This window comes from Excalfactoria chinensis, chromosome 26 (genome assembly GCF_039878825.1).
Source record: "Excalfactoria chinensis isolate bCotChi1 chromosome 26, bCotChi1.hap2, whole genome shotgun sequence".
NCBI lineage: Eukaryota > Metazoa > Chordata > Aves > Galliformes > Phasianidae > Excalfactoria > Excalfactoria chinensis.
The window spans coordinates 47,131-74,566 of record NC_092850.1 but is presented as its reverse complement, the minus strand read 5'-3'; the positions used below and the strand labels follow the sequence as shown (position 1 = coordinate 74,566).

General features: G+C 60.9%; 3 protein-coding genes across 5 annotated transcripts in view; 2 read left to right on the top strand and 1 right to left on the bottom strand.

Annotated features, from left to right (window-relative positions):
• ELL (elongation factor for RNA polymerase II) overlaps positions 1-9,001 on the top strand; it is a 30,985-nt gene extending 21,984 nt beyond the window's left edge. The window contains exons 6-12 of the mRNA XM_072357648.1: positions 424-548; positions 2,722-2,818; positions 5,120-5,615; positions 6,507-6,573; positions 7,347-7,518; positions 8,210-8,254; positions 8,584-9,001. Of these exons, the coding sequence (XP_072213749.1) occupies positions 424-548; positions 2,722-2,818; positions 5,120-5,615; positions 6,507-6,573; positions 7,347-7,518; positions 8,210-8,254; positions 8,584-8,688 (1,107 nt within the window). The 3' untranslated portion in view covers positions 8,689-9,001. The remainder of the gene's footprint in view (positions 1-423; positions 549-2,721; positions 2,819-5,119; positions 5,616-6,506; positions 6,574-7,346; positions 7,519-8,209; positions 8,255-8,583) is intronic.
• A 4,478-nt stretch (positions 9,002-13,479) lies between these two features.
• Positions 13,480-17,269, top strand: ISYNA1 (inositol-3-phosphate synthase 1). Of its 3 annotated transcripts, none has more exons than XM_072357484.1 (11): positions 13,480-13,562; positions 14,115-14,239; positions 14,330-14,491; positions 14,594-14,723; positions 14,792-14,985; positions 15,066-15,215; positions 15,286-15,501; positions 15,722-15,886; positions 15,962-16,075; positions 16,166-16,383; positions 16,647-17,269. In XM_072357484.1, exons 2-11 carry the CDS (start codon positions 14,126-14,128, stop codon positions 16,840-16,842), a joined length of 1,659 nt encoding a protein of 552 aa, XP_072213585.1. In that variant the 5' UTR covers positions 13,480-13,562; positions 14,115-14,125; the 3' UTR covers positions 16,843-17,269. The 3 variants fall into 3 exon arrangements, with proteins under 3 accessions (XP_072213585.1, XP_072213586.1, XP_072213588.1); XM_072357485.1 differs by lacking the exon at positions 13,480-13,562 and adding an exon at positions 13,582-13,840 and having other exon boundaries at positions 16,647-17,197; XM_072357487.1 differs by lacking the exon at positions 13,480-13,562 and adding an exon at positions 13,583-13,840 and having other exon boundaries at positions 14,118-14,239; positions 16,647-17,197.
• Positions 17,270-18,431: 1,162 nt separating this feature from the next.
• Positions 18,432-26,891, bottom strand: SSBP4 (single stranded DNA binding protein 4). The gene is given in 20 exon segments (XM_072357379.1): positions 18,432-18,570; positions 18,861-18,962; positions 19,479-19,507; positions 19,764-19,781; positions 19,784-19,844; positions 19,929-19,999; positions 20,101-20,122; positions 20,124-20,156; positions 20,246-20,281; positions 20,383-20,428; positions 20,528-20,595; positions 21,019-21,089; positions 21,164-21,233; positions 21,344-21,400; positions 21,477-21,560; positions 21,724-21,813; positions 25,013-25,097; positions 25,824-25,885; positions 26,032-26,104; positions 26,547-26,891. Coding segments are annotated over 20 exon segments (1,164 nt in total). The 5' UTR covers positions 26,603-26,891; the 3' UTR covers positions 18,432-18,540.
• Positions 26,892-27,436: the final 545 nt, after the last annotated feature.

Below are 27,436 nucleotides of genomic sequence, written 5' to 3'. Positions count from 1 at the left end.
TCTGTGCTGCCCCTCCAGAAGGAGCTCTCTGCCCGCTGCTGGGCTGGCATGGCAGTGAGAGGTTCCCTCCTGCAGCCTTCTTCTCCTCACCCTGTGCTGGTTCAGCTGCTGGGAGCTGCCTCTTCCTGCTGGGTTGGCTTCCAAGGATTGCTGCCAACTGATGCAGGACTGTTCCAGCCCATCCAAGCTGAATAATCTGCTTAGGTCCAACTTGTTCCTTAGTCGATTCCATCGCACTGATAAGGCAAAAGAAAAGCAGAGTTGGAGTAAATCTACAACATTTTGGGAGTATAGTATCCCCTTGTTCTGATGCCCCTTCCTACCCTAAGTGCTGAGTTATGTTTGCATCTAATACATCTCTTTTGCGCCAGCAAGTGAGAAAATGAAATTCTAAGAGTTCCATTCCAATTCCTTTTATTGCAGGTGGCAAATCTGAGTGCCAAGGACAGCACTTTCACACTGAAAGACTGTGTCTACAAAGAGGTGCAGAAGGACTGGCCTGGCTATTCTGAAGGAGACCAGCAGCTGCTGAAGAGGATACTTGTCCGGTAATTAATCCCTCTTCTTTGATAGCTGCAGCTTGATAATGCTGGGCCGGGTTGGTAGCTATAAACTGGGGAGACTCGGTAGAGCTGTGAGCATTTGACTTGTTTAACATGTGAAGTCAATGTGTTTGTTATCCAGGTGAAGTTGGTTAAGTCTGAGAACAGCAAAAGCGGGCACAGTCTTCAGCTCCTAGGCTGTCTGCTGCTGTGATTGAAACCACGATGCTCAAAGCTACAGAAAAAAACTGGATGGGGTAAAGAGCTGCTGCAGTTAGAGGTTAATGGTGACTTAAAATGCTGGAGTAAGGCCAGGGCAGCTCCATTGAAACTCTCCTTTCTTTTTCCATATCTCCTGGTACATGACTTCCTGTGCTGTGTTTGTTCAGGGCTGCAGAGAACCAGCAGAGCTCTGCGTCCCTGCGCTCTGCTCCTGGGGACAGCCCTGAGCTCTTTGTTTGGAGAAGTGCTCCTTGATTTCTGTATTGTTCTTCGGGTGCTTTGCTGTGTTTTTCTCCCTTCGTTTTCCTGTGTTGGAAATTCTATTAGCATCACCTGCATCCCCTTTAGGACTGAGGTGTGGTTGCAGTGAGACGTGCACAAATGTGGCTGCAGAAGCACCAAAGCACTTCTGTAGCACCACCTACAACACGAGTGGTGGTTGTCCTTCTGCCCATCAGGTGTGCTCTGTGCTGACCAAGAGCTGCCTGAACCCATCCCCTGATGGTGGGTGCAGGTGATGGCTTTGTCCCATCACTTGGCAAAGGTTTTGTCCTCAGGTGAAGCCTCCAAGCTCAGAAGCTGACAGGTAGCAGGTAAAGGGTCTGCAGCTCCCATGTCGTAGCACAACACTGTGTTTATAGATGTGCCTCCCTGGATTTTTAATGTGTTTATCCTACCTAGATCAGTGCTCTGCCTGACTTGCTTTTGTGACAGAACTTCAACCCAAAGTGCAATAAATTAAGTAGAGCATGCACTGTTTGAGTGGTTTCCATGCTTTGGAAGCACAGCCGGCTTACAGGTGAGACTCTGTCACACCATCCTGCACTCGAGGTGCTTCGGCGTGCTAAAGAGAAATCCAACTGATGTAAATAGTGTCCGTGTTGAATGATAATGAAGTGGACAAACTCAGCTGCCAAGCGGTCTGGGTGGCTCTCAGGAAGGGTAATTTCTCCCTGCAGAAGGCAGCGTTTGCTGCTTTTTGTCTGGAATTGTGGCGTTCTGTTCTGTGAGAGCCTAAAAATAGACCTTGGAAAGGATGCACTGCGCTGTGCAAACAAAGCCCTGCACAGGTAGTGAGGCTGTAAGATGGAAAAAACACATCGGGCTGCGGACAGGAGGAAAACATGGGCAGGAGGGAGCTGTGCATCCAGCCCTGCTGGTAATGAATGCATCTGAAAACAGTGAGAGCTGCACCCAGCTCCTCCTCACATCTTTTTTTTCCACCTTTTCACCAATGCAGCGAGTTGTTCTGCCATCACAGCAGAGCTGTCTTTCATTTGCTGCTGGGAAATCCCTGATTAACGTGTTGGGAGGTGATGGGATTTCTCCATCTGGTCAGGAGACGTGCAAAGAGCTGCCGTGCGGCGTGTGGAACCGCACTGCTCCCCATCCTGTCTTCAGCCTGCAAGTGCTTTTCTTGGTTGATCTGTGCCTTTTGAGATGGTTCTGAATAAGATTGGGCAGAGCGGTGCAGGGCTGCTCTGAAAGGGTGGGTAATGGCAGGACAAAGGGAAATGGTTTGAAGTTGAAGATTGAGGTTGGATGTCAGGGGGAAAGTTCTTTATTATAGAGTGGTGAGGTGCTGGAACAGCTGCCCAGAGAGGCTGTGGGTGCCCCATACCTGGAGGTGTTCAGGGCCAGGTTGGATGGGGCCCTGGGCAGCCTGGGCTGGTATTAGAAGGGGAAGTTGGCAGACCTGACTGAGGCAGGGGGGATGGAGCTTCGTGATCCTTGGGGTCCCTTCCAACCCAGGCCATTCTATGGCTGCAGGCACCTGGAGCTTCAGGTTTGAGCAGGTCAGATTTGAATGCATTTTAAAGACCCAGAAGCCCAAAGGAGCTGCTGTCAGTGCATCCCCATCAGAGCAACGTGAGGGCACTGTGCTCTGCAGGCAGATCCGAGTGCTGCCCTGTGCCGTGTCACACAGCGTCTGAACGACCCAAATTGTGTTTTTCAGGAAACTCTGTCAGCCCCAGAACAGCAGCGGGTTCCAAGGAGAAGCACCTTCCCTGAGTCCTCCGAAGGACACCACCAGCTCTGGCTCTCCTCCACAGGTAGGCACAGCCACCCCAGCACACAGCACAGCCAGGAGTGGGCACTGCTGCAGGCCCTGAGCTCGTAACTCCTGCACACCTCCACCCATGGGCTGCTCAGTCACAGCCTGGGGGGTTTTTTCCCTTAAGTTGGAGTCTAATTCTGGGTTCTTCAGCCCCAGTTTCTCCCCTGGCTGCAGATCTCTGACGTGAGCTCTCAGCTTTAGTTTAAGGGCTGAATTTTTTAGAAGTGCCTCCATCCCTCTTGGAATTCCAAGGAGAATGCAAGCTTCTGTTTTACTCATTGCTAATAATTGACTGGAACGAAGCAGTAATGAGCAGCTCCCAAACAGGGCTGAGTTATTAAAAACCTTGACCTTTGCAAGCTAATTGCCATGACAGAGCAGGAGCAGGTTGGTCTGCTCTGTGACCTGCTGAGATGCCAGCGCACGGAGCCATGGAAAGGCCATTTTAGCTGGGTTTCCACACCCGTGAGCTGGGAGGGAGCTGCACTTGGATGTGTGTGGAGCAGTGTGTCCCACTGTCTGCCTGTCTTTGAGCACGGCTGTTCTCGTTCACGCTGCAAAATGCTGCCTTCCCTTCTCTGCTGCGGGTCAGCCCAGACAAGTTGAGTATTTATTCTCCTCCTGCCAATGGAATGTGTAATGCTTACTTGTCTGGACAGACGCACTGGGGATTAGTGGCAAGGAATATTAGCAGGTAAGGAAATTATGTGCTTTCTGGCAGTGAGAGGTGAGCAGTTCTCCACTGAGAACAAGAACCACGCAACTTGTTTGCCAAGTGCCTAATTCCAGATGCACTTTGTTCTGCTGCGGGCACGTTCCTGGTGAGCAAAGAATGGTCCCCTTCGAGTTGGCTTGGGATGGGATGGTGCTCTCTTACCAGGTGCTTCGTGCTTTGTTTTAAGCTGATTCTTCGAGAAATGTGTGTTAAAAGATCACCTTCCTTCTGGCTTCGAGTGTTTTGAAAGACACAGAGGTTTGTGTGGGATGTCTTCAGCTCTTGGTTACCTGATTTGAACTCTGGGTGGTTGGCTGCTTTGTGTCCAGGATCCTTAATGAAACAGGGGCAACTGAACACGGATTAGTGGTGTTCCCAGCAGTGCTTCTCATGTGGCCCATTGGGCAGCAGACCACAGCTGTCACTTTCTGATGCTAGCTGTTGGGCAGCTGTAGCTTCCATTTAGAGAAGGGACGCGCTCCTGATGGTCCCAATCAGCAGAGGACTGGGTAGCTCTGTTGGCTGTAGTGTAAGGTAAGGGGAGGGTGGCTGCTGTTGGGTCTGTGCTGCACAGGATGGCTCCTCCTCTGGGAGGTAGATGGCTGCTGGAGGCAGGGCTGCAGGGCAGGTAGTGATGCTGCTGAGCAGGTCCGACTGCTGCTGCCACCCCTGGGGCTCCTGCAGCACAATCATCCTGATGGGCAGCAGCAGGATCTGTCACTGAGCATTGTCATTGTGACCCTGCAGCTGGCAAAGAGAAATCATAACTGGGGGGGAAAAGAAGCGAATTGGCAGCTCGGGTGCAATGCAGCTGCATGTCTGGCCGTGCTGCTGGGATGGAGCAAAGTTTCCATGTGCAAACAGCCCTGTCTGAGACAGTAAAGAAAGCAATAAAATAGCCAAAAGAAATAGTCCAGACCATCCCTTGCTTTCCACAGGGCAGAGGTGGACTTTCCATGGTCTCTGAGCAGTGCTGGGCAGCGAGGGGAAACCTGTGTGCTCCCTCTGCTCTGCGGGTAGAGGGATATTCAGGTCTGGAATGACGGGGTGTCCCGAGCTGGGAGGACCTGCAGGCATCGCCAGGCCTGGCCCTTGGCTCTGCACAGTGCCACTCAGACCCTATCTGCAGGAGAGCACGTCAGCCTGTGTGATATGCCTCATACAGACACTGCCAGCATCCTCTTTAGGTTGAGGACTGCTGCTTCCTCACGTCTTCTGGGAAATGCCCTTTGAGAAGAGGAAGGAGTAGCTGGGAGCTGAGGGTGTCCTCCCATGTTGCACACCAAGCAGGGTTCTGGGGGCACACTGCAGGCTGGGCTGCCAGCAGAGCAACAGAACACTGCCAGAGCCCTCCAGGGGAGCATGGGGGGCTGTTTGCAGTGCTGGGGGGGCTGTTTGCAGTGCTGGGGGGGGGGCTGTTTGCAGTGCTGGGGCTGCATGCAGTGCAGTGTGCAGTGCCTGCTGCCTGTTCTCCTGCAGCAGCCCCGGTTCTGCAGCCCTGCACCCCCACCTAGTGGTCACAGCGCTGCAGCCCGAGCTCTGCCAGCACTCAGATTTCCTTCTCCTTTTTTTCCTCCTTAGAAACGCTCCCAACCGCTGGAGTTCATCGATCCTTTGGCCAACAAGAAGCCCCGGATCTCACATCTGGCTCATCGAGCTCAGCCCACCTTCAACGGGAAACTGAACGCCAACGGGAAGGACGTCCCCATCCCTGTCCCCTCTGCTGCGCTGCCGCCGGCGCTGCCGGAGTCGGTGAGCTCCAGCTCCAGCCTCCCGGAGCTGCCCCGGCCCCACGACCCTCTGGCTGATGTCAGCAACGACCTGAGCCACAACGGCAGAGACTGCGAGGGCACGGAACCGGCCGACAGGCTGAGCCTCCCCGCGCCCACAGACTGTGCACAGACGAGCAAACACAATTGCAGCTCGTACGTAAAAAGCAAGAAAAAATCCAAAAAGCACAAAGACAAAGAGAAAGAGAGAAAGGAGAAGAAAAGCGAAGAGAAATGCAAAGAGGAGAAGCAGGACTGTGAAGTAATAAAAAATGCTGACTTAGTTAGTGTTCCGCAGGATGCGCCAGGTACGTGCCCAGCTGCCCTTTGTGCTGGCTGTCATTTCTGCCCCAAATCCATCCTTGGGAAGAGGTTGCTGTGTGTCGTCAGTGGCCCTACCTGCAAATCAGCATCGCTGTTCCTCTCCAAAGAGGCTTCAGGTCTTTCACGTTCAGCCTCTGGTGCTGCCTGGACCCACCTCAGACCGGGTTGTGTTTCTCCTCCCTAAGTGGGAAGCTTTATTAGTGCACGGGGATGAAAGGCAGGCATTGAGACCTGCTGGAAACGTGGTGCTGCTTGATTACATACTTGTGTTTGGTGTTGTGATGATTGCTGTGTTGGTTTGTAACTCTGCCACGAGGCACCAGATGGAATGCAGAAGGTGGTGAGTGCTATTAGAGAGCTGTGCAGCTGGGCTGGAAGCCTTCTTGCTGTCCCCCACTGCCCTGAGGAGTAAGGAAACAGTGCAGCTGTTGCTTTTGGGATGTGATGGAAGTGTTTTCCATCCAAGCTCCAGGTCCTTTCTGATGACTTTCCATGCTCAGTTCCGACAGGTTCCCATTGTTTGGGGCAGTGCAGGGACCTTCAGGGTCCTGTCTGCAGACAGTAGGTGGCACTCACGGGCAAAGCAAACCTTCCTTCACCACCACCATCTTCCTCACTCACATTCTGCATCTTCCTTCATTCCTTCCCAGCCCCTCAGTCCTTTCCTCCAAGCCCTGGAGCTGAGGCCGTGCTGGTGCTGCTGCTGCTGTTGGTGGCAGCACCTTCCCCTCAACTGAAGGCAAAAGCAGAAATCCTTTAGAAATCAACATCTGCACGTTGCAGACAGGTTCAGGAGCTCACAGTTGAATTGCACAGAGGCTTAAAGTTGCAGGAAGCCTCTAAGAAAGCTCTTGTGTCTTCTGTTTCTTTTTCAGGTTTAAATGGGACATGCAATAACTCCAGTGTACCAACATCAACTTCGGACATGCCGGATTATTTATTGTGAGTTGCTTTATTGCTGGCTGAATTTGGGATCACGCTGGGAGCTGAAAGTCACAGTGTGATTGATGGTGGGCTCGGGTGTTGCTTAGTAGGACTTTGTGAGTGGGATTAAGAAGAAGCCACAAACCCTTTGGTGCTGTTGGGTGTTTCCATCACAGGATTTGCTGCAGGAGGTTTAGAATCATCATTAAGGCATGAAAGGGCTGCCATTAATCGGCTCTTTTCAGTGTACCTCAATGGTGCAGCTGTTAGACATGAGCTGCCGCACTCTGTCCAGGTCACACTGGGGTACCTTCAGAAGGTGGTGGAGGTGCATTCAGTCTGTTCAACGTGGTTTCTTGCCCTCCACTTGCCACGTAATCATGCTGAGAGTGTTTTGCAGCGATAGCTGGATGGCTCTTGTGCTCCTTTCGAGCCTCTGAGCGCTGGAAGCTTCGTGCTCCTGCTGTTCCAAGGTCTGGCACAGGCACAGAACTCCATGTTCTGTGGGACAGCAGGAGTTGGAAGCTCTGTGGCGGTGCTATCTGAGTGTCCTCCCACACCCTCACTGCTCCCAGGCTGTACCTCCACATTGCATCCTGCCTCGCACTGATAAGCAATGTCTCATTTCACACCGAGGTCAGGGCAGCAGTCCTGGCCCTTGTCTCTGTGCTACCGTAGCACTAAGAGGCCGCATTGGTTTCCAACTTGTCATCGTGCTTTGGCAGCGCATTGCTCGCTCCGTCTGGATGGGAAGACGTGTAAACTGATGAACAAAATGATTCTCCCCCTAGAAAATACGCAGCCATTTCCTCTTCGGAACAGCGTCAGAGTTACAAGAACGACTTCAACGCGGAATACAACGAGTACAGAGACCTGCACGCCCGGATAGAGAGGATAACACGGCGATTCACACAGCTGGATTCCAAGCTGAAGCAGCTCTTGCAGGGCTCTGAGGAATACAAGGTAGAACAAAGCTGAGATGGGGATGCTGCGGTTCATGTGAGGCTGTGAGATGTGGCTGCAGAAGGAGCTCAGGGCAGTGCAGCTCTGCGGGCTGCTCTTCAGGCAGCTCCGTGCTCTGGTTGTGGAGCTGGGCGCACATCACAGCACTTGCTGACAAGGGAAGGCCTCCGTGAGACAATCAGTGGCTGCAGCCAAAAGCTGCTGGAAGCAATGAGTTTATCCCAGCCAGAAAAGCCCAGCGTGCGCAGATGGGAGCACAGAGTGGCTGGGAGGGGAGCAGGGCGCAGTCAGCTGCTTCTCTCCCATCTTCAGTCTTAACAACGTGGTGTTATTCAGCTCCTGTAACTGGTATCTCGAGGAAATAAGTCTCACCCAGTGCAAGGAGCAGGTTTTAAGGAGCCTGTTGTGCTCAGCGCTCCATCCAACGTCCTTCAGCCCTTTTAGAAACCTTCCAGTTCCTCACCAAAGTGTTTTATTCTTATCTCAGGGGAAAAACGTGGGTCTGAGCTCTGGGATTTCATGGCTGGGGGCTGCAGTGGGGCAGTGCTGGAGTGCTGGCTCTGGTGGGAGTGGGGCAGCGTGTGGGGGGGGAGCAGGTCTTGCTCAGTGCATTGTGTGTTGCTCAGCTGCTGCTTTGGGTGGCAGAGATGCTGGCTGGTTAGAAACCAATCTGTTCCCTTTTCCTTTTCAGACCATCCACGATCAAATTTTACAGGAATATCGGAAGATTAAAAAGGTGAGTGTCAATTTCTGGCCGTAAATGAGGCTTCTGGGTGGAGCCTCAAGGGATTGAAAGGCTCAGGTCATTGCCAAGCACAGAACCTGACCTCCAAAGCGTATCAGCACATCAATGGTCCCTTCATTGCTCAGAGGGGGGTTTGCAGGCAGCTGTGTCTGCTCTGTGGGTGCTGGGGAGCATTGAGCAGCACGGAGCAAAGGAAGGGATGCACAATAAGAGCTCCTCTGTATGGCACAGGGCAGAGGGGTCCTGCAGGTCTGGGGCCACGCTGCTGTGCCCAGACTCAGCTCTGCTTTCTATCCCTCACCGCCCCTTTTCCTTTGCAGACCAACCCCAACTACAGCCAAGAGAAGAACCGCTGCGAATACCTCCACAACAAACTGGCCCACATCAAAAAACTGATAGCAGAGTATGACCAGCAGCAGTTCTGAGCGGTGGGACGCGCAGCGCGGGGGGGACCCGGGGCTGTGATGGGCACCAACATCCCCTTTAATACGACTCGGTCCCGTTCAGAGATGAGCATCAGTTCTTCATGGCTGAAGAAGTTGGGGATTGCTGATGGGGGCCAACAGGCCCGCTCTGCTTATTGGCCTCTCTGAACGCCCGAATGGCAACCAATGAAACCCTGCTTATTTCAAGACACTTAAGGGAAATAAATTTACCTAAAGCCACCGAAACTCCCAAAGGTTAAAAATGAGTAGTTTTCATGGATTAACGTTTGGCATGAAGTAGAATCACCCCCCCCTGGCCCCGCACTGTTGGGTTACAGACAGCCCTTCTGACACTGAGGAGCTGGAATGGCTGCTTGGGTCCTTCTTGGCACCTGCGACTGTTCCTATGTGAGCTGTGTGCTCCCAAGGCCCGGAGCTGCCCCTGCTCTGTGCTCCCATTGCAGTGGCTGAGTGGGGATGGACGGGGCTTTGTGTCCCCCCACGGCCACGGCACTGCATCCCAGTGCAGCATCCCGATGCCTGCCTTTGACTTTTGTAGTTTTATACCGAGGGCGGCCCATTTTCTGCCTCGCTGAGGAGACCGAGCTCTATTTTTGTATTTAAAACAAAAACAAACAATGAAAAAAAAAAAAAAGAAAAGAAAAAAAAACACAAAAAAAAGAAGGAAAAGGCAAAAAAAAAAGGCAAACCCACCCCAATCCACCCCAACCATTTGTACAACCCGACCTCCCATCTCCTTTAAGGCCAAGCATTTCGGGGCCTTCCCCCTCTCCTCGGCGCAGTATTACAGGAGCTGATGGGGCTGACCCACAGCGTGGGAGCCGTGGGGCAGCTCTTTCCCAGTGGGGCGGCTCCATCCCGGCTCCTCCCCCGGCCTTTTCTTCTCTGGTTTTTTTTTCTTCCTTTCTTTATTCCCCCCCCCCCTTTTTTGGACTGGAAGGGAACATTGCGGAGCACGGCGCCAGGAAGATGCCAAAAAGCACAAAGGTGCCCTTTGAATGTCGCCGTTCCTTTCTGCCCTGTCCCACAGCGCCTTCAGCCCCGCGGGGAGCAAAGGGAAGCTCTGCTTTTCCTGAGCAGCTCTTCCTATTTTCACACCTCCCCCCCCCTTCCCTTCCTCAACTACCACAAGGGTCCATCGGCTGTATGAAACCCAATGGAAACAATCTCAGTCTGGTTGGGTGCAACAGAACCTGCACAGCACCAACAGAACCCAGAACCAAACAAGTACCAACCAACCCACACAGAACCAACAGAACCCACACAGCACCAACCAACCCACACAGCATCAACAGCACCAACCCAGCACCAACCAACCCACTCAGCACCAACAGAACCCACACAGCATCAACAGAACCCAGAACCAAACAAGTACCAACCAACCCACACAGAACCAACAGCACCAATCCAGCACCAACCAACCCACACAGCACCAACAGAACCAACCCAGCATCAACAGAACCAACCAACACACCACCAACCAACTCACACAGCACCAACAGAACCAGTCCAGCATAACAGAACCAACTCAGCACCAACCAGCCCACACAACACAAACCAATGCAGCACCAACAGAACCAACACTGCCCCAACCAGCCAACCCAGCATCAATAGAACCAACACAGCACCAACCAACACAGCACCAACCAATGCAGCTCCAACAGAACCAACCCAGCACCAACCAGCCCACACAGCACCAACCAACACAACACCAACCAACCCAGCACCAACACAACCAACACTGCCCCTACCAGCCAACCCAGCACCAACAGAACCAGCCCAGCATCAACAGAACCAACGCAGCATCAACAGAACCAACACAGCACCAACCAACCCACTCAGCACCAACAGAACCAACACTGCACCAACCACCCAACCCAGCATCTACAGAACCGACCCACACAGCATCAACAGAACCAACCCAGCACCAACCAACCAACCCAGCATCAACAGAACCAACCCAGCATCAACCAGCCAACCAACACAGCAGCAACAGAACCAACCCAACATCAACAGAACCAACAGAACCAATGCAGCACCAACCAACCCACACAGCACCAACCACACAGCAGCAATGGAACCAACCCAGCACCAACCAACCAACGCAGCACCAACAGAACCAACCCAACATCAACAGAACCAACACTGACCCACTCAGCACCATCACAGCGCCGGGGCCCGATCCTCCATGGCAACACTTCTGATCCCTCCCAGTTGCAATGGGGGTGGTTGGGTTTTGTTTGGGGTGTTTTTTTGGCTCCTGGGGGTCGGATGGGGTGGGGGGGGATGGTTTAGAGCTGGATCCCCGATCTTTATACGTCTGCTATGAGCTATTTTTGCAAACAGAGTTGTATACGAAGCCCTATTGTGTACATTGCCGTGTATATTCCGGAACTCCTTTCAAAATAACAGATGGAATATTTAATGAACATCCAGAAACTGTGAGCCCCAATTAGCAGCCAACGACTTCTCCGCTTCACTTTCGGACCGCGTTGAAGGGCCGTAGTCGGATCTGCCTTTTTCGTTTCTCTTGTTCTCCCTTTTAGAGATGAGGAAGTTCAAGCGAGGCCGAACCCTGCGCTATTTTGGGTGACTAGAAAACCAGTTGAAGGGTGATTGAAAGTCTGATCTTTTAACTTATTGATACCGTGTTTTACTTTGTCATATCGTACTGTGGATAAACCTCTATTGAGCCATTGGAGTTGGAGTTTACAATGAAGAGCTTTTCACTTTGCCAAAACGTTCCCATTGAAAGGCGGCGGAATCTTCAGCTTTCCTGATCTTTTTTCTTAAGAGCTCTGGTGTCCTTTTTTTTTTTGTACACTAAAAAAACGAACACACACACACACACACAAAAAAAAGCTGAATGCTGATTTTGCAACATTATAATAAATTCACTGTATTGGGAAACGAGCGAACAATGAGGGCCCATCTTTCATTTCGGAACGAGGGGAGAACCTGGAAACGGGGAAACGGGCCGTGATGGGGGTGGGAAATGTGAAGCATCTTCTCCATAACAGCGAGACCGCAGCGCTGGAGGGGGTGGGGGAGGAAGAGAGGGGGCGCAGATGAAGCCGAGCGCTGCCCCCATCCCACGCAGAGCGGCTCCAGGTGGAGGCAGAGCCGCCCTCGCAGCCCCCTCCCGTCGCTGCGTTCCCATCCATCACCCGCGTTCACCGCCGGTCCCGGCCACGTGCGGGGATCCCCGCTCCGAACGCGGGGTTCCGTCCCCTCCCGGTGTCCCCGGGCGCCTCCTCCGCACCCCCGGGAGCCGCAGCCGGGGTCAGGCCGAGCGCTAATGAACTCCGAGTGGAAATTTACTGCGCTCCCTCCGTGCCAACGCCGGGCGGACTGCGGCAGCTTCCCGCTTCTGTGCGCCCGTCGGTGGCGGCTGCGGTTGCCGGGACGCGCGGAGCCCCCGCGGTGCCGCCCCGAGGCGATGCGGTCAGCAGCACCGCAGCGGCCCCGGGTAGCGCCCGGTGCGGGCACAGCGCTGCGGGCCGCTCCGTCCGTGGGGCTGGACGCCTTTCCAGGGCGGCAGAAGGATGTTCGTTAGGATAACTGCCCCCCCCCGACCCCGGTCTGTCCGTCCGTCCCTTTTAACGCGTCCATCCGCCCTCAGGTGCGCAGGTCCTGGAAGGTCACGACGGAGGGACGCGAGGACGGGGGAGCATCGCATATAGAGGGAACAAAACCCGACGGGAAAGGACCACGAGCATCCGCGCGGGCACAGAACGGGACCGGAGTCCTCCCTGGGGATGGGGGGGGGGTCGTGGGACGGGGGTCGCGGTGCCATTACTGCGGGGCCGTGCCGGTCGCCATGGCTGCGCGGCGTTGGGTCCCCGCCAGCCCCGAGCCTCGAGCGGAGGCGTTGGGCACGGAGCCCACGGTGCGAGGGAACAGCGCCGCGTGGGAGGGGTGGGAAGGAACAATGGTGGGAGTTGTGGGAGGGGGGCAAACAAAAAAAGAGGAGGAAAGCAGTGGAAAAATACCAGTTCTCGGCCCCTGGCAGCGCTGCCCGGACCCTCCCCGCCCGATGGATTATTGTACAAAGAAATGTTATTTTTGTTTCAATAATTTGCTGAGCCGCTGGAATTCCAGCGCGGGCTTCGTTTTGTCCTCTGAGGGATCATTGTTCCTCCAGCGCCCGAGGTCTGCACGGGGCCTTCGGGGCCGCCCGCATCCCCCCATCCCGGAGGTGTCCCCCCCCATCTTGGCCGTGTCCCCCCCGTCCACCATCACCACCATCACCACCATCACCACCCGCAGCCCCGACGTGCGCGGTGCCCGCTGCTCCCGGTGGTCCCCATCTCCCCATCCCCGCTCGCGGGGTGGGCGGCGGCCGAGCTGTCCTCACGCCTCGCGGGTGGGGGAGGACGGAGAGTCGGAGGGGGGGGAAGGGATGGTTGGGGATGGGGGGGGTTCGGGGCGTCGCTCAGCTCCGGGGGATGCTTTGAAGCGGATTCTTCCCATTGAAACGGGAACCGGGACCTCCCCGCCGTCCCACCGCCCGTCCGTCGGTGACGGGGAAAGAGACGGACGGTGCTGCGGGGCGTCCCCGCGGGGTTCCGGGATGGCCGAGCCGGGGGGCTGCGGTGTGTGTGTGTGGGGGGGGCGGCTCAGGGGGCGGCAGCTCCGGTTCGCGGTGCCCGGCCGCGGTGGCACCGTGGGAGCGGCACCGTGGGAAGGCGCCGGGCCCCCCCTCGGCTCCGGAAGCCGCCGGCGCGGGGCAGTGAATGGGCGGAAGGCAGCGGCGGGACCCCCCGGCCCCGGTGCCACTTCCCCTTCCCGGGTCAGCGGCCACTTTCCCCTCCTGGAGGCGGCCCGGCCCGGCCCGTCCGCTCCGAGCGCCGGTGAGAGCCCGGGACGGGAGGGAGAGGAACGCACCGGGACGGCGCTCACCCCGTCTGGGGTCGCGTTCCGTGTCCCCTCCCGAACCGCCGGTACCGGGGCACGTGCGGGCGGCGGGGCGGGGGCTGCGGGGGGGGCGATCCGGAGCCGATGGAAAGTTTTGGGCTGGGCGGGGCCAGGGGGGGCGGGCGCTGGGAGCCGCTTAAGGGCGGGCGCGGAGGGGGAGCCCCGGCCGCCTTCACATCCCCGCGGGGCAGCGCCGGCAGCCGCCCGGCTCCAGGTGAGTGACGGGGGAGGGGAGAGGCGGGGGGGGCTCCGCGTGTCCGACCGTCGCCCTCCGCGGGGTCGGCCCCGCCATCCGCGTCCCTTCGCCGCCGTCCCCGCAGCGCCCGCCGCCCCCGAGGGCCGCGCTGTCCCCCCGCTGCCGACCGCGCATCTCGCGCCCCCCCCGTCGTAACGGCTGTCCCGGGGTCGGGCTCAGAGCCGTCGTTCCTCGCCGTGTCCCAGCGGGGTGTGTGTGTGTTGGGGGGGGTCCCGTTTTCCTTCCATCCCAGCAGCGGGAACAATGGCTGAGCCCTTCGTGGTGGAGAGCCCCGACGTCGCGTACAGCAAAGACTTCATCGAGGCGCAATATACCTACAGCACCGCGCACGTCTGCAGGGAGGGCGGCGTCACCAAGGTAGGGGACGCGGGGACACCCACGGGCGGCGTCGGCTCCCATCCCCGCCGGCTGCCCCCATCCCGATCCTCCCCCTTTTCCCGTGCCCAGGTCCGGCCCTGCTCCACGCGCTTCACCTTCCGCACGGCGCGGCACGTCCCCCGCCTGGGGCTGATGCTGGTGGGTTGGGGGGGCAACAACGGCACCACGGTGACTGCGGCCGTGTTGGCCAATCGCCTGGGGCTGTCCTGGATGACCAAGACCGGCCGCAAGGTGGGTGTGCGCTGAGGGGCCGGCCCTGCTGGGTGCCCTTGTTTTATGGGGGGGCGGGATTGGGGGATGTCGGGCCCTCACGTTCTGCCCCCCCACCTCTAGAAAGCCAACTACTACGGCTCGCTGCTGCAGGCCTCCACTGTGTGCCTGGGTGCCGGCCCTGCTGGGGATGTCTATGTGCCATTCAGGGACCTGCTGCCCATGGTGCACCCCAACGACATCGTCTTTGATGGTAGGAGGGGGGCTGGGCTGGGTTGGGGGCGGTGGGGGCCGTGCCTTGAGTGTGACCCCATGGTGCAGGGTGGGACATCTCCTCTCTGAACCTGGCCGAGGCCATGCGACGTGCTGAGGTGCTGGACTGGGGGCTGCAGGAGCAGCTGTGGCCTCACATGGAGCAGATGAAACCCCGACCTTCCATTTACATCCCCGAGTTCATCGCTGCCAACCAGGAGGAGCGGGCAGACAACGTGCTGCACGGCTCCAAGGCTGAGCAGGTGCTGGGGATGGGGGACATATAGGGATGGTGGGAGGGGGGGGACACCACGGTGACCCATCTGCATCCCCATCCCTGCAGGTGGAGCAGATCCGAAGGGACATCCGGGACTTCAAGGCGAGCAGTGGGGTGGACAAAGTGATGGTGCTTTGGACAGCCAACACCGAGCGCTTCTGTGACGTGGTGCCAGGGCTCAACGACAGCGCCGACAACCTGCTGCGGGCCATCGAGGTGAGGGGGTGGGAGATGGGGGGACGACGTGGATGTGCTGCAGTGCTGAGCCCCCACGGTGTCCCCATAGAGAGACATGGAGGTGTCCCCATCCACGCTGTTCGCCGTGGCCAGCATCCTGGAGGGCTGTGCCTACATCAATGGGTCACCCCAGAACACCTTCGTGCCGGGCGCCATCGAGCTGGCAGCTCAGCACCGTGTCTTCATCTGTGGGGACGACTTCAAATCGGGGCAGACCAAGCTGAAATCGGTGCTGGTGGATTTCCTGGTGGGAGCTGGGCTGAAGGTGAGCTGGGGTGTGAGACGGGTTGACCTGTCCTCTTTGGGATGGACATGGAGCCAGACTGACCTGTCCTCTTTGGGATGGACATGGAGCTGGGTTGACCTGTCCCCTTTGGGATGGACATGGAGCCAGGTTGACCTGTCCACCATTGATGGTCTGAATCCAATCATCCTTTGTCCCCCTCCCATGGCTCCCTCTGTGCCCCCCTGTCCCCCCCCCTTAGATCAGGTCCATCGTCAGCTACAACCACCTGGGGAACAACGATGGGAAGAACCTCTCGGCGCCGCAGCAGTTCCGCTCCAAGGAGATCTCCAAGAGCAACGTGGTGGATGACACGGTGCAGGCCAACCCGGTGCTGTATGGCCCACAGGACAAACCCGACCACTGCGTGAGTGGGCTCCGGGTGGGGGGGGAGATGAGGGGTCTGCAGGGGGAGCGGGTGCTGATGGGGGTCCCTGTGCAGGTGGTGATCAAATACGTGCCCTACGTGGGGGACAGCAAGCGTGCCATGGATGAATACACCTCGGAGATCATGATGGGAGGCACCAACACCATCGTCATCCACAACACGTGCGAGGTGCGGGGCTGTGGGGTTAAGGGGGGGGTTAAGGGGTTCACCTTATGCTGGGCTCACCATGACCCCCCTCCCCTATTTCTCTGCCCATAGGACTCGTTGCTGGCCAGCCCCATCATCCTGGACTTGGCCATCCTGACCGAGCTGTGCCAGCGCATCACCTTCTGCACCGACAGCGACCCCGAGTTCCAGAGCTTCCACAGCATCCTCTCCATCGTCGCCTTCCTTTGCAAAGCCCCCCTGGTGCCCGAAGGGACCCCCGTGGTCAACGCGCTCTTCCGTCAGCGCAGCTGCATTGAGAACATCCTGAGGTACCCACTTGGGGTTGGGGAGTGCAGCCTATGGGGTGGGGGGACCCCACAGTGACTCACAGTGATGCCCATGGGGGGGGTATGGGGGTCCCCATTCCCAATGCAGAGGTGCCCAGTGGGTCCCATTAGCCAACATTTGGGGTCTGTGGTGTGTGTGTGTGTGGTGGGGGGGGGTCTCAATCCTACAGGGTTCTGCTTCTCACCCCATATCAGGGGGTACCTGCAGCCCCCCCCCCCACCCCACCTCCCTCTCCTCTCTCTAGGGCCTGCCTGGGGCTGCCCCCCCAGAACCACATGCTGCTGGAGCACAAGATGCAGCGGCCGCCGCTCGGCCCCAAACGTTGCTGCCCCGCGGGGGCCGCCTGCCCCGTCACCCCCAAGAAGGCGACACCCCCAACCCAACTCAATGGGCACCCCGGGACCCTCCGCCCCCCCCTCCACATCGATGGGGCCGAATAACACCCACCCCTATGGATGTGCACCCCCCCCACCCCCCCACCACAACAACCAGCGGGGTGGGGGTCTCTGCTGTATGGGGAGGGCAGGGGTGGGGGCTCCCCACTCTTTCCCCCCCCCCCCCCTCTCTTTTTCTATTATGAGCTATTTGTGGGGCTGGGAGGGGGGGGTGCGATGTGGGCCCCCACCAAAGTGACACTGTGAAGCATTAGACCACAATAAACCCCCCCCCACATCAACCCCCCCCCCCCACATCAATCCCCCCCCCCCATCAACCCCCTTCCTGCCCCCCCCTCCCCCACTGACCCCCCCATGGAACCAAACGTTGCCTTCTGAAAAAATCCAGCTTCCATTTATTGATGTGGGGTCGCTTCATTTTGCTCTTATTTTTTTTTTTGTCCTATTATTATTATTATTATTTTCCTGCTTTTTTTTTTTGGTCTTTTTTTTTTTTTTGGGGGGGGGGGGGAGAGAAAAAATCCTCTTTTTTCTTTGCCTTTTTTCCTTCCCCCCCTCCCCTTTTGTTCCCATAAGCAATGCTTGCTGTAAAGGGGCTAAGAAAGAGGGGGGGGCTCCCCCTATATGGAACAACTAAAGGGGGGGGTTGGCTGTACAGGGGGGGGGCACGCGATAGAGGATGGGGGGGGGGTAAAAGTCGGGGGGGGGGGGAGGCTGAGGTCTTTTCTGATACAAAAGAGAAGGAAAAGGAGGAGAAACCCCCCCCCCCAAAACCCAACCCCCAAATCCTTCATATTAAAGTGGTCCCTTGGGTGGGGGGGGGGGGGCTGGGGGGAGATGGGGGGGGGGGCGTGGTCTGGCGCTCAGGTTTGGGGGGGCAGGAAGATCACAGTGCTGTGTGAGCACGCAGACAGGGCTGGGGGGGGCGGGGGGTGGCTGCTCTCTGCACTGGGGTCTGCCCTATAGAGCTGGGGGGGCTCCAAGGAGGTATGGCTTGACACCCCCCCCCCCCCTTCCTCCCCTTTAATCTGCAGAGCCTGGCAGGAGGCTGCTGGGTGTGAGGGGGGGTATTGCTGGCAGCGTGACCCCCCCCACCTCCATGCTGAGGCTTTGGCAGAGCCACAATGTGGCTGCCCCCCCCCTTTCATGTGATGATGGGGGGGTTTCTACCCACCGAGGGGGGGGGGGCACAGCTCCACAGCATGGCAGCTCACTGCAATTGAGTGTGCAGCAGGCGGCACGTTGCTGTGTGCTTTTAAAGGGGGGGGGGGGAGGGGAGCAAACTGCGACCCCCCCCCCAGATAAATACTTCCCCTCCCCCCCCCCCCCCACAGTGCTGTGTGGCCCAGAGTTGGGGGCAGGACGGGGGGGGGAGATCACAGGAGCAGAACCCCCCCCCCCCACTTTTGGGCTCCCTCCTGCCCTTTGCCATCGCTGTGTGGGTGGGGGGGGGGTCCGGCAGCGGGGGGGGGGGGGTCCCAGCCGTGATTGCCCCACGGTGAAGAGGCTGAGCTGTAGTGTTACTGTTTCTTTAAGAAGGGGGGGGGGGGGCGGTCGTTTTTTTCCTTTTTTTGTTCTTTTTTTGGGTGTGTGGTTGGGGGGGAGGGGCGGGTTGGGAAGGGGGGGGGGGGGGTCGGGGGGGGTCGGGGTGGTTATTAAATACAGACAAATTAATTAATGGAGGGGGGGGGGGTTTGGCACCGCGGGGGGGCGTCGGGTTCTCGGCCGGCTTCGGCGCTGGGCTCACACGCTCATTGTCATGCTGGGCGAGTACTAAGAGAGACCGGAGACACCAGAGGGTTAGAGGGCCGGGGGGGGAGGGGGCACGGTGTGGGTTGGGGGGGGTCCCATCATCACCATCATCATCACCATCACCATCATTACAGCTCCGGGATGCTTTGCCACGGTCCGACCCCATCCGGTACCGTGTGGGATCGCCACGGATCAGCCGGAGCTCTGCAGGCTGCCCGGCCCCCCCTCCAGCCCCGACCACCCCCCCGTGCCCCCCGCCCTCTCCGTTTGCCCCCCCTGGTGCCCCCGGTGCTGGCAGTCGGCTCCCTTACGCTGTCGCTTTGGAAGGGGTTTAAGAAATTGGTGCCCATCTCGGCGTCGTCCCGCGGGGTGCCGGGGGGGTTGTTCAGCCCTGCCATGTTACTGGGAGAGCTCTGCAATAAGGGGGGGGGGAAAGGGAGAGAGTTAGTGGGGAGGGGGGAGGTCGTGGTGTAAGGGAAGGTGTGGGGGGGAGAAAGGGGTCCTGGGGTATAGGGGGGGTGATGTGCAGTGCTATGGTGGATGGGGGGGGCTCAGTGGATGGGGGGGCTCAGTGGATGGGGGGGCTCTATGCATTGGGGGGGGTTCTCAGTGCTTGGGGGTCCCAGCATGTGAGGGTCCAAGTAGAAGACCTCCCCTTGTGTACAGGGGTGCTGGTTCATGGGGGGCTCCAGTGCACAGGGCTGGGGGGGGGGTCCTTATTCATAGCTGGGGGGGGGGTCCTTATTCATAACTGGGGGGGGGGGGGTCCTTATGAGGACATCCCTGTGTGTGGCAGTGCTGGTGCACAGCTGTGGTGGTGCCAATGTGTGTGGGAAGGGGGGGCTACAGGGCATAGGAGTGCTGATGGGAGGGGGGGGGATCTGGGTTGGTGGGGGGGGGGTCCCAGCACACAGGGGCTGCACACTCACCTTGGGCAGCCCATCCATGTCCCCAGAGCCTGCAAAAGGACGGCAGCGCTGTCAGCGGCCCCCCCCCAGCCCCTCTGCCCCCCCCCCCACCTTCCCCAAGCCATGTTCCCCCCCCCCCACCATCCCTCATCCTGCAGGTTGCCCAGCAGCCCGCAGATGGAGCTCATGGACTGCAGGGATCAGACTGCTGTGCTGGTCCCCAATGGGAGGGTGGAAGGGGGGGGGGGGGAGCACCTTGCTTGATGGGGGGGGAGCATGGATTTTTAGGGGGGGGGTGGCACCCACCTAAGGATCCGTTCATGTATGGGGCTCCATTGCGCTCATCCCCACTCATGGGCCCCTCCGGCCCCCGGCCCCATTGGGGAACTGCAACAAAGGGAGTGAGCACAAGATGAGGTGAGGGGAACCCCCCCCCCTCAGTATACCCCCCCCATATTATCAGTCACTCACATTAGGCCGGGTCCCCGCCGGCCCGATGGGGTTCATCATGGTGTACATGTTCTCACTGGAGTTGGTGGAATCTGTGGGGAGCATGGGATGTGTGGGGGGGGGGTGAGTAAGCCCCCCCCCCCCCAAACAACACCTCCCCACAGCCTGGGGCACACAGCAGGGGGACACTCACCACCAGGGCTGGGCATGATGGGGGGTGCCGGGGGGGCCGCCGCCACCGGGAGGGCCCTACAGGGACATAGAGGAATAGAGGTCGGGGGGGGGGGCTTATGGGATCACTGCCAGCACAGCCCCCCCCGTGGCTCCCCCATACTCACCACGTAGTTCCCGGGGGATGAGGAGGAATAGGCGATCTATGGGGGGGTGGGGGGGGGCAAGAGGATGAGTCAGCATTGGGTGTGCAGCCCCCCCCTCATCTCCCCTCCCCCCCTCCCCAGCCCCCCCCCATACTTACAGAGTTAGCATTGGGGTTTGGCCATGGCCCGCGGCCACCAGGACCCCTGGAAGGGAATGGCTGGAGGTGAGGGAGGGGTGTGGGGGGGGGCTGGTGCTCCTGTCCCTGTGTCCCCCCCCCACACACACCCCCCATGGTCCCTTACATGTTCATGGCAGGCATGCCGGGGCCGGCCAGCGAGCTGGGGGGGGGGCGCATCCCACTGCCGTAGGTCTGGGGGGAAATGGGGGTGAGTGGAGGCTGAGACCCCCCCCAGCCCACCCTCAACTCCACCCCCCTCCACATCCCAGCCCCATTCCTGTCCACTCCCCCATTCCTGTCCCCAAAGACATCGGCCCTTCATCCCGTTCCCATCTGCGCTCCAACCCATCATCCTCTCCCCATCCCCAGCTCTATCCCCAACCCCAATCCCTCTCCCCCTTTCCCCATCCCAACCCTCACCCCCCACCCCCAACCCTGTCTGCCCTCAGCTCCATCCCTGCCCCCCCACTTACCCTGTCCCCATCCCCCTCCCTCTCCCCTCCCTGCCTCCCATCCCAGTCCCCATCACCCCCCACCTCTCCATCTCCCCATTCCCATCCCATTCCCTTCCCCATCCCCATCCCATCAGCCCCCCATCCCCTCCCACCCCCTCACCTGTGGTGCCATGCCACCCATGCCTCGGGGGGGGTTCATGCGCTGCATTGGGCCCCCCATGTTCGGATGCCCTGCGCAGAGGGAGGGGGGGTGGGTGTGAGCGCGGTGACCCCCCCACAGCACCGGGGACGGGACCCCCACTCACCCTGTGCCCGCGCGGCCGGGTCCATGGCGTTGGGCAGCAGCGGCTGAGAGCCGGGGACACCCACGGGTGGCTGCAGGGGAATGGGGGGGGAGGGGGGGGGTCAGGGCACTGCGGGACCCACAGTGGAGCTCTGTGCTCCTGTGGGGTCTGAATGGGGGGGGGATGAGGGGGGGGTCTCACCTGGTTCATCCGCAGCGCAGGGCGGGGGCCGCCGGGGTAACGGGGGGACATGAAGGGCTGTAAGAGAGAGACAGCAATGGTGAGGGGAGGGGGAGGGGGGGGGATGGGGGAGGGGGGGGGCAGCCGGCTTTACCTGGGGGTGCGGCCCCATCATGGGGGTGGTGGGGGCGTGGGGAGGAGGCTGAGCGTGCGGAGATGGCTGCGAGCCCGGGGGGGCCTTCAGGAGAAACAGAGTTGGGGGGGGGGGGGGGGGACAGAGGGGGGAGGCAGGGGATGGGGGCATCACCCAGTGAACACCCCCCCCCCCCCCCCCAGGTTTGGGGGCTGCAGCAGCTCAACCATAGCAGCCGTCACCATCTTCCCCCCCCCCCACAGTGTACCTGGAAGAAGCCAGGAGGCATGGGCCCCCCCGCCATGCCATCGCTGGGGGGCAGGTTCCCCATCACCGGGCTGGGAGCCGCCGCTGCGCTCTGTGGGGAAGGGACAGCTCAGCCCTGCAGCACTGCATCCCCCCCCCAACCAAGGCTCAGCACCCCACAGCAGGGAGCTGCCATGTGGGGCTGTGAGGACACTGCCATTGTGCCCCCCCCCACAGACACCCCGGGTCCCCAAGCACTGCTGGGGCTGCGGGGTCGGCGTGAGAGAGGGCAGTGCAGGGAGAACAGGGGTGATGCCCACCCATAGGCTGCAATGGGGCTTGGGGAGGGGGCTGTGGGGTCGGTGGGGCTGTGGGGGGGGGGCTGCATGGGGGACTGCAGGGGGCCCCGGCCCCTCTCTCCTGCCAGCCCCGCTCCGGGGGGAGCTGTTAAGCAGGGAGGAATGCGCTGCCTTTCCGCTCGGCCCTGCGCTGTCTCTGCCACAACTGGATTCAATTTGGAGAGGAGGAGGAGGGGGAGAGGAGGAGGAGGGGGGGGGGGGAGGCGCTGCCCCTCCTGCAGGGGGAGAAGAGGGGGGGGGGGCTCCGTGGGGCCAGCACCACCTGGGGGGACCCCAGTGAGGGGACGGGGCTCAGCCCACAGCCAGGGGAGGGGGTGCCACGTCCCCAACGTGGGGACATCCCCGAGGGGCGCAGCGCAGACGTGGGCGCAGGGAACGGGGGTCTCATCCGGCACCGGGACGGCGGCGCTGCGGCCACGGCTGACACCTGGCGGGTGGGTTCCATTGAGGACACGGCTCACTCCAGGCACAGCCGTGCCGTGCTCAGGCCGTGCCGTCGGGGGGTCCCGCTGTGGGTCAGGGGGCGGTTGGGGCTCTTTGCCCCACGGCGCGGGCGCGCACTAAAGCTGAGGGTGCTGGGGATAGAAGGGGGGGGGGGGGGGGTTGCGGGGGCCCCCACCTCATTTATCAGCCGCAGGATCGGGGCCGGGCCCAGCTGAACTCACTTTACAGCCATGCACAAATCATTTGCAAGACAATGGAGAGTCTGTGCAGGCAGCCAAAACCAACAGCGCCGGAGGCCAGGCAGCCCGGCACCCCACAGCCCCCCCCCCACCAACCACAGCCCCCCCCCACAGCGCCGCAGCCCCGCGCATTCCTCCCGTTAACCCCTCGGCCCCCACCGCGCCCCCCCCCACCCCCAGGAGGTGACGGAGTGCAGGGTGGGGGGACGGGGAGCAAATATGGGGTGGGGGGGTCCGGGGGATGCTCAGAGCTGGAGGATGGAGAACGTGGCCCGTTGGGGCGCAGTGCATCACGGCACCTTCATGACACCCAAAGGGGGTCCCGGCGTGGCTCCATGGCAGAGCCCAACTTGGTGTCCATCACAGCCCCCCCCCCCGCAGCACTGCGCCCCACACGGTCCAAACATGGTCCCCATCCTGGAGCTCAACACGGTGCCCACCCCAGAACCCACCACGGCACATCCATCCTGCACCCAGCACTGCGCCCCCCAATGGAACCCAGCACTGTAACCACCGCCATGGAGCAGCACCCCACGGCAGCTGGGCCCATTCGGCACCTCTCAGCCTCCGGGGATGGGGGTCTGCAGTGCCCCCCCCCCCAAGTGGGTGCCCCCACATCTCAGGGTGCTGTGCCCACGGCCACAAGGGTGAGTGCTCAACCTCTGCCCTGCACTAGGGATGCTGCTGATGCACCCCCAGCCACACTCCATGGTGGGCCCCCCCCCACCAGGTCCCCCCCCCCAGCCCCACTGCACTCCTCAGCCCAGTGATGCAAAGCAGGAGTTACCATGGCAACAGGTTGGGGAGTTCCAGCTCCTCCTGCAGCAGCAAGGTCAGGAGGGAGGGAATGGGGGGGGGGGGAGGGGCCCACAAATGGTGTGTGGGGGGGGGCAGCAGGCCCTGAGCTGGGCTGGGACCCCCAATTGCTGCTGCCTCTCACCCAGAATAAAGGCTGGACCCCCAGGCCCTGTTATCCCCATGGTGATATGGGGTCACCGTACCCACGGTGCCACCAACTGTGTGTGCTCATGGGGAGGGGGGGGGGGCTGTGCACAGCCCAGTTGAGGGGGACACATCCAAGCAGCCCCCCCAGGAAGGGCACAGAGACCCTGCATGATGCCACAGCGCTGAAAGCCACATCCAAGCCCAAGGCACTGAGGGATGTGGGCACTGTGAGTGCTGCTCACCGTTTTGGGGAGGGGGGGGGGCTGAGCCCCCCAGGGCCCCCCCCCCATCCTGGTCCCCAGTGCCTGGGTTGCATCTGTGAGCAATGCCATGGCAACGGGCCTGACCTGCACCGCCAGCCTCATTAATTCCGGCATGGCAATCAGCGCCGTGCAGCGGGGCCGGGGGGCAGCAGGGATGGAGTTGGGAGGGGGGGGGCAAGGGGGGGGGCACACTGTGCTGCAGCCCCAACTGCCTGGGGGGGGGTTGTGTGGCAGTGATGGGGGTGCTGAGCAGCACAGGGTGCTGGGAGGGCACAGGGAAATGGGGGGGGGGGGGAAAGCATCCTGCAGCAGCACAAGCCCTGCACCCCACAGGATGCACAGCACCCCCAGCTGCACAGACCACACAACCCCCCCCCAGCACCCCACACCATGTGTAGGATATGGGGTCCCACAGCCCCACACGGCAGCTCTGTGTCCTGCAGCATCCCACATCCATCGCCGTCCCTGTGGGTAGCACAGCATCCTGCATCCCATAGTGCTGGGCGCCCCCAGCATCACGCAGCCCCCATCCCCCATCCCATGCTGTCCTGAGGGTGTCCTGCTCCCCCCCCCCATCCCCCAAGCAAAGAAGGGGGGGGGGGGGATGATGATAAACACTGGGGACCCATTGAGGTCACTGTGCCCGCCCAGCATTGGGCACAGAGCACGTCTGCTGGCAGCTCATGGCTTGGTGCAGGGACACACACACACACACACACACACACTCCAGCTGTCCCTATGGATCTCAGTGTCCCTAAATCCCCCCCCATAGCCACACACACCCCCCTGTCCTCATCCCCATCAATGCCAGCCGGCTCTGAGCACCCCGCAGGGCACAGGGTGGCACTGGGGGGGGGGTCTTTGGGGTTGGGGGGGGGTCACAGCCCGGCCCCTGGGATTACCCCTCCCGGTGCTGTGCAAAATAGGTCAGCGCTGTGCAGGGAGGTGGGGGCTGGCACTGGACTTAACCCCCGGTGTGCCACGTCCCCACAACCCCAGGGTGCAGGGAGAGGTTGTGTGTGTGTGTGGGGGGGGCACAGTGTTAGCCCCCCCATACTCACGTAGTCATGGAAGGCTTTGGCCTCACTCGAGTGCTCACACGTCTCACGGCGGTCGGGGGCTGCACAGTAGAGGTCCCAGAAGACACTGTTGGGGGGGGGACACAAAGCGTCAGGGCCCCCCCCCACCGGGTGTCCCCATGTCCCCCCGCAGCACAGTCAGCCCCATCCCAAGGCTATGGGGGGGGGGGTGAATGTGGGGCTGGGGGGGGGCACAGGGCTGTGCTCATAGCACCGCTGTGGGGTGGATGGGGTGGGGGTTCCGCCCCCCCCCCTCACTGCAGTGTTTGCCTGGAGATGGTCGCTATGCACTGCAGCCCAAATTCCTGGGCCCTGACATCAGGAGGAGCATCCCAGGGTGGGATGGGATGGGGTGGGAGGGGGGACCCATTGCTGCCATCCCCCCCCTTCACCCCCAGCGAGGGGATGGGGGGCAGGATGGGGTGCTGCAGTGTTGGGGTGCTGCAGTGTTGGGGTGCTGAGCCCCCCCATGACCCCCCAACAGCAGTGGGTTATGGGAAGCAGCCGTGGGGTGGTTTGTGGGCACCCACCCGAAGTGGGGGGAGGGGGATGGGGGGGGGGGGGGGATGACACACATTGTGTGGGAACCCCCCCAACCCCAGATTGAGGCTTTGTGCACTTTGGGGACGGCCAAATTGGATCCAGCTGTGGGGCTGAGCAGTGGGGCCGGGTTGGGGGGGGGCATTAAGAACAGCAGAGCATCGTTTGCATTGAGCCTGAGGGGTCACTTCAGCCCCCTCCCAAACCCCCCCCTATAGCCCCCTATAGCCCCCCCTATTCCATCCCCACTCACCACCACCAGGAGTGCAGGAAACCCGGCGGTTCTCCCAACGTGATGTTCTTCTCCCATCGGATCTACGGGGCACAGAACGATCCATGGGGGCACCCGAAGGGGGGGGGGGGACACACATACATACATACATACATACATACATACATACATACATACACACATACATACATATGACAGCGACCCCCCCCCCCAATTAAAGGGGTCTCACCTCGGACAGGAACGTCTGCGCGGATTTCTGCGCTCCCACGTGCAGGAGGTACTCATAGACGTACAGCGCCAACCTGCAGGGCGGGACGGGGCGGTGATCACCGGGATGGGAACGGGGCGGTGCGGGGAGAACCGAACGTGGATACCGGAGCGATACCGGAGCGATACCGGGGCGATACCGGAGCGATACCGGAGCGATACCGGAGCGATACCGGGATGATACCGGAGATCGGAGCTACCACGTGTGTGCGCGGAACGGCAACGCGGCACCGAACCGGCTGACACCGAACCGGGAGCGGAGCGCACCAGGGTGACACGGAGCGGACACGCGGGACACGGCGACACGCGGGACACGGCGTCGGTGGTGGCGGGAAATAAGGGCGTGGGGGGGTGTCGGATCTTTCCCGCGCCCGCGCTGCCGCCGGCCCCGATTCCCGCGGCGGAAACCCGCGCCAAAACTTCCGCGCGTCGCTCCGTCCGTCCGTCCGTCCCCCCCCTCCATCCCCGGGCACTCACTTCTCGCGGGCCTGCCCGTCGGACGGCACTCCGCAGCCCTTCCCCTTGCCGTACATCCTGCACGTTCCCGCTGTCACCGCCGCCGCCCCGCCGCCATCCCGGCCCCGCGCTGCGCCTCGGCCCGGCCCGGGGGACCTTGAAACCGCCGCGCGGGGCCGGGGGTCCCCGCAACGCCGCCGCCGCCGCTCCCGGCCCCCCCCTCCGCTCCACTCCGCGCGCGGCTGTTCCAGCAACGCCCCCCTCCCCCCCCCTCCCTCCTCCTCCACCCCTCCGTCCCGGCGCTGCTCCTCCTCCGCCCGCGCGGCCGCTCTTAAAAGGGCGACGGCTGCAAGGGGCCCACCGCGGGGTGGTGAGCGTGACGAGGATGGGAGGAGTTCGGTCGCGTACGCGCGTGGGTGAAGGAGATGGATGTGAAAGGGTGTGGGAGCGAAGGGAGTGCGGCTGGACACGGACACGAGGGGGCGGACACGGAGGGCCGGGGGGGGGAATCGGCCACGGGGAGAGCAGGGAAGGCCGCGGACACGGCGGGGAGTCGGGAACGGCCGCCAGCGCCACACGCGTGTTCGTGGCGGGCACAAGACGGGGGGACGCGCGTGTGCACGCGGCCGTGCGTTCCGACGGGGGCGCGCTCGGCGTGAGCGGCGCTTCCCCCTTCGGCCTGCAGGTGTCAGCCGTGCCCGAGCGCTGAGCCGCGACCCCCGCGGACGCGCGTGGCGGTGGAGCTTTGCGGGGCCGCCCCCATCCGCGGCATCGGATGGTTCAGGGGGCGGCGCTGCGATGTGTCCCGCTCTGTCCTCTCTGTCACCGTGTTCGATCCCCATCGCTGATCCCATCACAGGCTGGGGGCGGCCGGGTGGGACGCGACGTGGGGACCCCATCGCAGCCCCCAT